The sequence below is a fragment of the Salmo salar genome, chromosome ssa02 (genome assembly GCF_905237065.1).
Source record: "Salmo salar chromosome ssa02, Ssal_v3.1, whole genome shotgun sequence".
In the NCBI taxonomy this organism is placed as follows: Eukaryota; Metazoa; Chordata; class Actinopteri; order Salmoniformes; family Salmonidae; genus Salmo; species Salmo salar.
The window spans coordinates 37,714,084-37,726,031 of NC_059443.1; the positions used below are offsets into that span (position 1 = coordinate 37,714,084).

The 11,948-nt window shown below is 41.3% G+C and overlaps 1 protein-coding gene across 1 annotated transcript; it reads left to right on the top strand.

Annotated features, from left to right (window-relative positions):
• Window positions 1-1,683: 1,683 nt before the first annotated feature.
• Window positions 1,684-8,771, top strand: LOC106584545 (uncharacterized). The gene is made up of 5 exons (XM_014169967.2): window positions 1,684-3,681; window positions 3,792-3,834; window positions 4,168-4,203; window positions 4,408-4,440; window positions 8,209-8,771. Exons 1-5 carry the CDS (start codon window positions 3,559-3,561, stop codon window positions 8,583-8,585), a joined length of 612 nt encoding a protein of 203 aa, XP_014025442.1. The 5' UTR covers window positions 1,684-3,558; the 3' UTR covers window positions 8,586-8,771.
• Window positions 8,772-11,948: the final 3,177 nt, after the last annotated feature.

The following is an 11,948-nucleotide window of genomic DNA, read 5'->3' on the forward strand; positions in this document are numbered from 1 at the left end:
GGAATTACCTGGATTTCTGCATAAATTTGACATAACATTTGATCTGATCTTCACTAGACAAACGTAGTGTGTTTAAACTAATAACACACAAATTATTGTATTTTTCTTGTCTATTTTGAATGTATAATTTAAACATTCACAGTGTAGGTTGCAAAACGTATGTGAACCCCTAGGCTAATGACCTCCAAAAGCTAATTGGAGTCAGGAGTCAGCTAACCTGGAGTCCAATCAATGAGACGAGATTGGAGATGTTGGTTAGAGCTGCCTTGCCCTATAAAAACAGTTTTGCTATTCACAAGAAGCATTGCCTGATGTGAACCATGCCTCAAACAAAAGAGATCTCAGAAGACCTAAGATTACGATTTGTTGACTTGCATAAAGCTGAAAAGTGTTACAAAAGTATCTCTAAAGGCCTTGATGTTCATCAGTCCACGGTAAGATACATTGTCTATAAATGGAGAGTTCAGCACTGTTGCTACTCTCCCTAGGAGTGGCCGTCCTTCAAAGATGACTGCAAGAGCACAGCGCAGAATGCTCAATGAGGTTAAGAAGAATCCTAGAGTGTCAGCTAAAGACTTACAGAAATCTTTGGAAGATGCTAACATCGCTGCTGACAAGTCTACAATACGTAAAACACTAAACAAGAATGGTGTTCATGGGAGGACACCATGGAAGAAGCCACTGCTGTCAAAAAATAAACATTGCGGCACGTCTGAAGTTCGCAGTAGAGCACCTGGATGTTCCACAGAGCTACAGGCAAAATATTCTGTGGACAGATGAAACTAAAGTTGTGTTGTTTGGAAGGAACACAACACTATGTGTGGAGAATGAAAAGGCACAGCACACCAACATCAAAACCTCATCCCAATTGTAAACTATGGTGGAGGGAGCATCATGGTCTGGGGCTGCTTTGCTGCCTCAGGGCCTGGACAGCTTGCTATCATTGACAGAAAAATGAATTCCCAAGTTTATCAAGACATTTTGCAGGAGAATGTAAGGCTATCTGTCCACCAATTGAAGCTCAACAGAAGTTAGGTGATGCAACAGGACAACGACCCATTAGACAGAAGTAAATCAACAACAGAATGGCTTGAACAGAAGAAAATACGCCTTCTAGAGTGGCCTAGTCAGTCCTGACCTCAACCCAATTGAGATGCTGTGGCATGACCACAAGAGAGCGGTTCACACCAGACATCCCAAGAATATTGTGGAACTGAAACAGTTTTGTAAAGAGGAATGGTCCAAAATTCCTCCTGATCGTTGTGCAGGTCTGATCCGCAACTACAGAAAACGTTTGTTTGAGGTTATTGATGCCAAAGGAGGGTCAACCTGTTATTAAATCCAAAGGTTCACATACTTTTTCCAACCTGCACTGTGAATATTTAAACAGTGTGATCAATAAAGAGATGGAAAATTATAATTGTTTGTGTGTTATTAGTTTAAGCAGACTGTGTTTGTCTATTGTTGTGACTTAGATCAAGATCAGATCAAATTTTATGGCCAATTTACGCAGAAATCTAGGTAATTCTATAGGGTTCACATACTTTTTCTTCCCACTGTACATACTGCTTAAAGCTATCCAGGCTAAATAAATTATGTTTGTAAATTATATGACAATGGTGGTAACTGTTTGGTTTGTTATCAAAAATCTTAAGTGTTTGTAGAGTGATTCAATTGGTTTCAGAATAGTAGCAATATTTCAGATGTGAGAACATCATAGCATTCATATATAGTTTGGCGGCCTCCAGAGGAAGGAAATGTCTTTTAAACCTAAAGGTGGATAATCCAAACTTAACCGTGTTAACCACCGTCTTCACATGTTTCTTAAATGTCAAGTTGGACTCCAAAATGACACCAAGATACTTGAAGATAGACACAGCGTTCAGATTCTCCCCATTAACAAGAACAGCTCGTTGGGAAGAATCAATGGATTTCTTAGAGAAGTACATACAACAGTCTTGTCGATAATTCTTGTCTGCATCACCACCTATGTCCAGTTTAGATTTAATGCAATCCAGAAAATAGCAATTGTCTGTTTCGGTGGAATGGTTAGTTCTGAATCCAAATGGCATTTGATGTATGGAGTTCCCCTTGAATGAGGCGATCAGTAAGATGATCAGCCACCCATCTTTCAGCTACTTTTGATAGCACTGGAAGGATGCTTATAGGTTGGTAATTTTCCACCAGTGTTGGGTCACTAGATTTTATCACTGCAGCAGACTTCCAAGCATTGGGGAAGAGCACATATTTGATGGACAGATTCACTAGATGTACAATAGGGGCAATCAGAGAATATTTGTCTGTTCAGGAATACAGTGCTTAGACCAAATACATATTTTGTTCTAGAGCTCCTGAAGAAGCTAATAATACTGTCCACTGCTGACGTTGAGATTTCAGGAATTCTGAATATTGGTTTATTATTATCTCTGGGAGTGAGAACTGTGAACATGCATATATAGTTGAAAATGTTTGAGCCAGTTCCATGACAGAGTCAACAAAAACATTGTTAAAGGTGGTGGATATGAAATTGGAGTCTTGAATTAGAATTCCATGAACCTTTAATTCAGGATGTTTTTTTTGACTTTTCAGCTGTTAGTTTGTTGAGATTTTCCCAAATCACTTTGCCATTTTCTTTTGCTTCATTGATCACTCTAAGAAAGAACACTGCTTTTTTTATATTCTTAATTACCTTATTTCTCAGTGATGCAAATATACATCTGCCATCATTCTTACCAGACTTCAGTGCTTTTTTCAATGAAAAATCACGTTCTCTCATCTGCCTCCAGAGGTCCTCATTGAGCAATGGTAAAGAGGTTTTCTGTCTTGGCTTACGTTGAAATGTCCTAGTAAAAGAGGTATCCACGTTGTCAATAGCTGACAGAAATGTTCTGTATCCAGACTCTGGGTCTTCATTGCTTAACAGTTCAGACTAGTCCATTTGACTTATAGCTACATTGTAGTTACTCTGCTCACTTTTCTGGATTTTTGTATCATACTGTTACACATTAATATGGTTCTTAAATCTCTTTTTAGTGAGCTTTCTAACCACCAATGTAACATTGTGGTCAGATATGCCAGTTGGTAAGATACTGGACTTAATTATTCGATCAGGTCTGTTAGTAAACACCAGATGCATTTGAGTCTGGGATGACTGTGTTACTCTGGTTGGACCTTGTATTATTTGAGCCAGGTTGAAATCATCTGTGATCTCTTTGAGTTTTTTCCTACAAGTTTTGTTTTCCCAGTTTACATTGAAATCGCCCATGAAGATAATCTCCTTCTTATGATCACATTCTTTAAGCATGGCATTTAGATGGTCAATGGGGTATAATCTAAACTAAATGTTATTCAGAAGGCAGTCTATTGACTAATGTTGAGGTGCTCAGACTCAAACAGTAGCCTATGGTGGAAGATCTACAACCCACCTGCTTATATCTATTCTAGACCCTTCAGATCTGCAAATTTAGGATTAGATAAGGATTAGGGCCGATGGGAAGTGGAAGGGAGTGAATTGGGACGGCTCTCAGTGGTTTGTGGTACTTGTGTGTTTTTCAGAGGATGAAGAGCCAACAGCACACCTCCAGATACCTGCTGCTCCATGTGTGGTGCGGGTTTCTCACAGTCGCAATGGGGATTATGGTCGCAGTTCTCACAACAGTGCAAATAAGCTCACCTGACAAGGTATGTCCAATTATCATCAGTGATAGCTAAACTCAGATATGATGATGATGATACATAAGGGTAGACTGATGATGATCTCAAGGTGTCACTATGTAATTTCTCTCTCCAAGAGTAATTTATCTGAATCAAAGGATGGAAACCAGCACTCTCCAAGTAAGTTGTACTGGGTTACACATACTGACATTAATAGTTTTTTCTGTTCTGTATGTCATTATATTGACCAAGGCACTGTAATATAATTCCTATCCCATATTAGACATTCTACAACAGTATTATTATTTTAAATAGGCAAGTCAGTTAAGAACAAATTGTTACTTACAATGACGGCCTACCAAAAGGCAAAGGCCTCCTGTGGGGACGGGGGCTGGGATTTAAAAAAATCTGCAAAAGATGGGCATATATATATATATATATATATATATATATATATATATATATATATATATATATAAAACAATGACTTGAAATGTAATTTTTCTTTTGCAGACGGCAGTTTTCTGGCTCAATTGAATTCATCAAAGGGTAAGTAAAGCATTGCTATTTCCATTTCTGATTATCAATGAATGTCTAATGTTTAAACAATACATTGTGTGCAATAGAATTCAGGTCAATTATGCATTTTCTGGAGAAAGATGGCATTATAAGATTGCACAAGCAGAGAGTAACACGTAAATGTTACAATATAGATCAAAACAGGAAAATGAATGGCCTTTTTTTGCTTTCCAGCTCCCCATCTCTCGTATATCCAGCTGACCATGGGTAAGCTAAACACTTCCTTTCCTAGTTTATAGGTATGGACTTTTGGGCCTAACATTCCATGCTTGTTGCAGTTTCCTTTTTACATCCTAAATTCATGGAATGCATGAGTTAACATTGGAGCTTCTGCAGTCTGTCTGAACTTGTCAGTTCCATTAAACAAGACTAGGGCCCTGTACACACTCAGGTTGTACAACTGATCTAACACATTTGACACCTAGGTTGTGATACACCTAATATTTATATGATACAATGGAGAGTGTGCAAGTTGGACCCCCCTTTGCCTCCAGAACAGCCTGAATTCTTCGGGGCATTCTACAAGGTGTCGGAAACGTTCCACAGGGATGTTGGTCCATGCTGACGCGATGGTATCACACAGTTGCTGCAGATTGGACGGTGGTACATTCATGCTGTGAACAGTCCGTTACATCTCATCCCAAAGATGTTCTATTGGGTTCAGGTCTGGTGACTGACCAGGCCACGCAAGTAAACTGAACTCGCTGTCACGTTCCAGGAAATGTTTTTCCACTCCTCAGTTGCCCAGTGTTGATGATCGCGTGCCCACTGGAGCAACTTCTTCTTGTTTTTAGCTGATAGGAGTGGAACAAGGTGTTGTCATTTGCTGCAATAGCCCATCTGTGACAAGGATCGACGAGTTGTGCGTTCCGAGATGCCGTTCTGCACATCACTGTTGTAATGAGCCATTATTTGTCTGTTTGGAGGAGGATTATTTAAGATACTGTTTGAAGAGGTAGGATTTCAGATGTTTTCGGGAAGATGGGCAGGTACTCTCCTGACCTAGCTTCAAGGGAGAGCTGGTTCCACTATTGGGGTGTCAGGACAGAGAAGAGCTTGAACTGGGCTGAGCGGGAGCTGCCCTCCCATAGGGGTGGGAGGGCCAAGATATACAGTATAACATGCTTACTAACATGCTTACTCACCATGAGCAGAACATATTACTACACAGTCCAATGTAATTGTATGTCTCTTATCAACAAGATGTTATGCCTCTTTATTAATCATGAAATTATATTTATGTATTGAAAACATTATGTAAATATTCAATATATTCATTAAACATTAAACTATTGTGAGGGTAGGTGTATTAGTGTAAGGTTAAAATGGTAGCTGTACAATCAGGGTGTGCTCAGAATGAGGTATAGATTTAGTTCCACCAATTTTTCCCTCATCATGCGCTGTCCCCCCGTCTGCTCCTTTATGAAGTGGGGTTTAAGACCCACAATCAACCCATCTACTGTAACTGCTTAGATGTGGGCATCCACTAACCCCAAGACAGTGCTACAATTACTGTCTGTGAAAATACATTATAATTTTGCAACGTACAGTGCCTTCAGAAAGTATTGAGACCCCTTGATTTTTTCCCACATTTTCTTACGTTACAGCCGTATTCTAAAATGAATTACATTGTTTTTCCCCCCATCAATCAACACACAATACCCCATAATGACTACGCAAAAATAGATTTTTCTGAAATAATAATAATAATATAACATTTACATAAGTATTCAGACCCTTTACTCAGTACTTTGTTTAAGCACCTTTGGCAGCGATTACAGCATCGAGTCTTCTTGGGTATGACGCTATAAGCTTAGCACACTTGCATTTGGGGAGTTTCTCCCATCCTTCTCTGCAGATCCTCTCAAGCTCTGTCAGGTTGGATGGGGAGCATTGCTGCACAGCTATTTTCAGGTCTCTCCAGAGATGTTTGATCGGGTTCAAGGCCGGGCTCTGGCTGGACATTTAGAGACTTGTCCCAAAGCCACTCTTGCGTTGTCTTGGCTGTGTGCTTAGGGTCGTTGTCCTGTTGGAAGGTGAACCTTCACCCCAGTCTGAGGTCCTGAGCACTCTTGAGCAGGTTTTCATCAAAGATCTCTCTGTACGTTGCTCCATTAATCTTTTCCTCGATCCTGACTGGTCTTGCAGTCCCTGCCGCTGAAAAACATCCCCACAGCATGATGCTGCCACCCCCATGCTTCACCGTAGGAATGGTGCCAGGTTTCCTCCAGATGTGACGCTTGCAATTCAAGCCAAAGAGTTCAATCTTGGTTTCATCAGACCAGAGAATCTTGTTTCTTATGGTCTGATAATCTTTAGGTGCCTTTTGGCAAAGCGGGCCTATCATGTGGTGGAGTGCTGCAGAGATGGTTGTCCTTCTGGAAGGTTCTCCCATCTCCACAGAGGAACTCTAGAGCTCTGTTAGAGTGACCATCGGGTTCTTGGTCACATCCCTGACCAAGGCCCTTCTCATTTTGGCCGGGCAGCCAGCTCTAGGAAGAGTCTTGGTGGTTCCAAACTACTTCCATTTAAGTATGATGGAGGCCACTGTGTTCTTGGGAGCCTTAAATGCTGCAGAAATTCTTTGGTACCCTTCCCCAGATCTATGCCTCGACACAATCCTGTCTCTGAGCTGTACGGACAATTAGTTTGACCTCATGGCTTGATTTTTGCTCTGACATGCACGGTCAACTGTGGGACCTTATATAGACAGGTGTGTGCCTTTTCAAATCATCTCCAGTCAATTTAATTTACCACAGGTGGACTCCAATCAAGTTGTAGAAACATCTCAAGGATGATCAATGGAAACAGGATGCACCTGAGCTCAATTTCAAGTCTCATAGCAAAGGGTCTGAATACTCATGTAAATATGGTATCTGTTTGTAGATATCTGTTTTTGCTTTGACATTATGGGGTATTGTGAGTAGCTTGCTGAAATTTTATTTTTATTTGAATAAGGCTGTAACGTAACAAAATGAGGAAAAAGTCAACGGGTCTGAGTACTTTCCGAAGGCACTGTATACAGAGTTTTGAAGGGGTATTGAAAGTGTAATTATTCAATATTTTGCCACCTGTCTGTTCAAATATATGCATAAACATACACTATATATACAAAAGTATGTGGACACCCCTTAAAAGGAATGTATTCGAGCTATTTCAGCCACACCGTTGCTGGCAGGAGTATAAAATTGAGCACACAGCCATGCAATCCCCATAGACAAACATTGACAGGAGAATGGCCTTACTGAAGAGCTCAGTGTCTTTCAACGTGGCACCATCATAGGATGCCACCTTTCCAACAAGTCAGTTCACAACATTTCTGCCCTGCTAGAGCTGCCCCGGTCAACTGTAAGTGCTGTTATTGTGAAGTGGAAACGTCTAGGAGCAACAACGGTTCAGCCACAAAGTGGTAGGCCTCACAAGCTCACAGAACGGGACCACTGAGTGCTGAAGCGCGTAGCGTGTAAAAAATAGTTTGTCCTTGGTTGCAACACTCACTTCCGAGTTCCAAACTGCCTGTTTCAGTATGACAATGCCCACGTACACAAAGCGAGGTCCATACAGAAATGGTTTGTCAAGATTGGCGTGGAAGAACTTGACTGGCCTGCACAGAGCTCTGACCTCAACCCCATTGAACACCTTTGGGATGAATTGAAACACCAACTGCGAGCCAGCCAGTTGCCCAACATCAGTGCCCAACCTCACTAATGCTTTTTTGGCTGAATGGAAGCAAGTCCCCGCAGCAATGTTCCAACATCTAGTGGAAAGCCTTCCCACAAGAGTGGAGGCTGTTATAGCAGCAAAGGGGGGACCAACTCCATATTAATGCCCATGGTTTTGGAATGAGATGTTCGACGAGCAGGTGTCCACATACTTTTGGTCATGTAGTGTATATTAACCCATTTATATGATGTAAAGCGTTTTAATATTTTCTTTTATTCCCTTTTCTTTTCTTTCCTTCTGTCTCATGAGAAGGAAAATTTTCTTGGGAGAATGACCATGATGCCCCCGTCTGTGGCTCTTGCTCCCTCGTCCTCCGCGACAACTCTGTCTACATCAGATCTGAAGGCTTCTACTACTTCTATGTCCAGGTCACCTTCACTAGGCACACCGGGGGAGAGGAGAAGAGGAAGGTGACTCTGTTCAAAAATGGCATTCAAAATAAGACCCAGCAGAGGAAACTGAGTGAAGCCGTGTATCACGGAGAGAAAGAGGGCACTGTATTCATGTCCAGGATGGTTAAGCTCCAACAAGGTAACAGTCTCAGCCTTGAGATAACATCCAAGAATAATAGTTTTAGGTATGGGGGAGAGAATACCTACTGGGGGGCATATCAGCTCCCCCCATATTAAGCCTAACAGACATTGTTAATGAGAATTAGTTCAAGATTGAACCAAAGAAGCTGTTAAAACATTGTTTTAAAAAGCTGTAGTTGCTAAACTGAATTTATTTTGTGAAAACTATAACTGTTATGCATATGCATTGTTTGTTTCGCTGAACAGATTTGATTATAATAATTATAATAATATATAATGAGGTAACAGAATACATCGTCAAACTATGTATTTGTGTGTGTGATTTCTTGTGATATTAATGGTATCTATCATGATGTGAATTAGTCGATGCTAGATATTATAGATGGTAAATAGATTTGATATGGAGACAGCGGTCGTGTCTGAATACCCATACTAGCGTACTAAATAGTATGCAAAAAAAAAGAAGGTTTTATAGTATCTGAAATTTCTGAAATAGCACTCCGAATGTGTCATCTAATGTGCGATTTGCGTTGATTCCCACTGTTTATTCATTTTGGTACAGCGCATCAATTTATCTGATTATCAGCTGTTGTCAAACACACAAATTCTACTAGATCAAACGGCGAAATGACTTACAGTTTGAGTATGCCACTGCCACTATTTACTGTTATCATCCATTGTCTATGTTATTTAGCAGTCGCTCTTATCCAGAGCCACTCCCATTCTTCTCCACTGGTCTCCCGTGGGAATCTAACCCACAACCCTGGCATTGCAAGCACCAAGCTCTACCAACTGAGCCACACAGGAAGTAGCACTTCCCACATGGTGGCGCTACCTCACTACAGAGAAAAGGCAGATGTCCTTTGTCACTTTTGAGATGGATTCTGCTACTATCACAGACTCAGCTTATTCAGAGACATGCAAACTAGGTCTGAGACCACCTGTACCTATTAGCGTTAGAAAACGGATGTAACAGAAACACACGTCAGTGCTGAGTTATCATTGGCCGAAAGCTAACCCACTGGGCATAAACATGGTTGGAAAAAAAGATTTGCCCAACTTTTAGCCTAAATCCAATGACATGGTGAAATGTTTTGTTGATTTCAAATTGAATCCCGGATAGTTGGCAACTCAACCAAATGTAAATCAAAACTAAACATTGAACTGAAGTCTGTGCCCAGTGGGAATGCAGTGATGCTTTAGTTGCCCCTAGTACACAGAATCAAGCAGGAACGAGCGATTGATAGCTACTCAAAACAGGAAGCCACAAAGTTGTCGATGTCAGATTAGTCATAGCTTCTATTCCTCTAGTCATCTCTCCACATAAATCTGCAGTTATACACACTTAGTCACATATCCGCTACTGTGTCCAACCTCCTCTAACTCTGTCTGGGCTGGGCGTCTCAGGCTCTGCACACTATTGGATTGTATTTGTGATTAAAACAAAGGTGTGGTTGAATTTATTCTGCCACTGTTTCTTCTTTTTGTCTCGGCCTTAGGCCTATACAGTGCATTCGGAAAGTATTCAGACCCCTTCCATTTTTCCACATTAGTCTAAAATCTATTAAATGAATTGTTTTCCACATCAATCTACACACAACACCCCATAATGACAATGCGAAAACAGGTTTTAAGACATTTTTGCACATTTACTAAAAATAAAAAAACAAATAAGTTATTTACATAAGTATACAGATCCTTTGCTATGAGACTCGAAATTGAGCTCAGGTGCATCCTGTTTCCATTGATCATCCTTGAGATGTTTCTACAATTTGATTGGAGTCCACCTGTGGTAAATTCAATTGATTGGACATGATATGGAAAGGCACACACCTGTCTATGTAACCGATGTGAAATGACTAGTTAGTTAGCGGTGGTGCGTGCTAATAGCATTTCAATCGGGTGACGTCACTTGCTCTGAGACCTGAAGTAGTTGTTCCCCTTGCTCTGCAAGGGCCGTGGCTTTTGTGGCTTGATGGGTAATGATGCTTTGTGGGTGTCAGTTGGTGATGTGTGCAGAGGGTTCCTGGTTCAAGCCCAGATTGGGGCGAGGAGAGGGATGGAAGCTAAACTGTTACATCTATATAAGGTCCCACAGTTGACGAGGTCGAAGGAATTGTCCGTAGAGCTCAGAGACAGGATTGTGTCGAGGCACAGGGGAGGGTACCAAAAACTGTCTGCAGCATTGAAGGTCCCCAAGAGCACAGTGTCCTCATCATTCTTAAATGGAAGAAGTTTCGAACCACCAAGACTCTTCCGAGAGCTGGTCGGCCGACCAAACTGAGCAATCGGGGGAGAAGGGCCTTTGGTCACTCTGACAGAGCTCCAGAGTTTCTCTTTGGAGATGAGAGAACCTTCCAAAAGGACAACCATCTCTGCAGCACTCCACCAATCAGGCCTCGTGTGGCCAGATGGAAGCCACTCAGTAAAAGGTACATGGAGTTTGGAGTTTGCCAAAAGGCACTCAAAGGACTCTCAGACCATGAGAAATAATATTCTTTGGTCTGATGAAACCAAGCTTGTAGCATCATACCCAAGAAGACTCGAGGCAGTAATCTCTGCCAAAGGTGCTTCAACAAAGTACTGGGTCTGAATACTTATGTAAATGTGATATTTCAGTTTTTTATTATGTATTTATTATGTTTATTATTATGTTTATGTAATACATTTGCAAAATTTTCGAAAAATCTGTTTTTTCTTTGTCATTATGGGGTATTGTGTGTTGATTGATGAGGTAAAAAAATATTTAATCAATTTTAGAATAAGGTTGTAACGTGGAAAAAGTCAAGGGGTTTGAATACTTTCCAAATGCACTGTATATCACGGTCGCAAGGTATATGAACTAACAGGTTACAGAGCAAACAACGCAATTATCACAAAAGATCGGTTGTAATATGTAAAAAAAAATCTGGCTTGGCTTTCCCAGTGATTTCACCCCATCACTGCTATGCAGATGATACTCAACTATTTTTTTCCCCCTTCTGACACCCAGGTATCGACACACATCTCTGCATGCCTTGCAGATATCTCAGCTTGGATGTCAGCCCACCATCTCAAGCTCAACCTCATCAAGACGGAGTTGCTCTTCCTCCCGGGGAAGGCCTGGCCGCTACAGGGCCTCTCCATCACGGTTGACAACTTCACGGTGTCCCCCTCTCAGAGTGCAAAGAAACTTGCAGTGACCCTGGACAACACCCTGTCGTTCTCTGTAAACATCAATGCAGTCACTCGCTCCTGCAAGTTCATGCTCTACGGCATTAGTAGAGTATGACCCTATCTCACACAGGAAGCAGCACAGGTCCTAATCCAGGCACTTGCCATCTCCCGCCTGGACTACTGCCACTACAATGGTCTTTAAGTCCCTTACTGGTCTTTATGCAAACATTTTCTACAGGACGTTCTGACAACATTCAAAACGTTCCCTTAAGGAAAGCTCTCCTTTCATATCCTAAAGCACAG

Coding starts and splice junctions, on each gene's coding strand:
- LOC106584545 (XM_014169967.2), top strand. CDS start 3,559: ATGAAGAGCCAACAGCACACCTCCAGATACCTGCTGCTCCATGTGTGG. Junction 3,682..3,791: donor AAATAAGCTCACCTGACAAG/GTATGTCCAATT, acceptor TCTCTCTCCAAG/AGTAATTTATCTGAATCAAA. Junction 3,835..4,167: donor TGGAAACCAGCACTCTCCAA/GTAAGTTGTACT, acceptor TTTCTTTTGCAG/ACGGCAGTTTTCTGGCTCAA.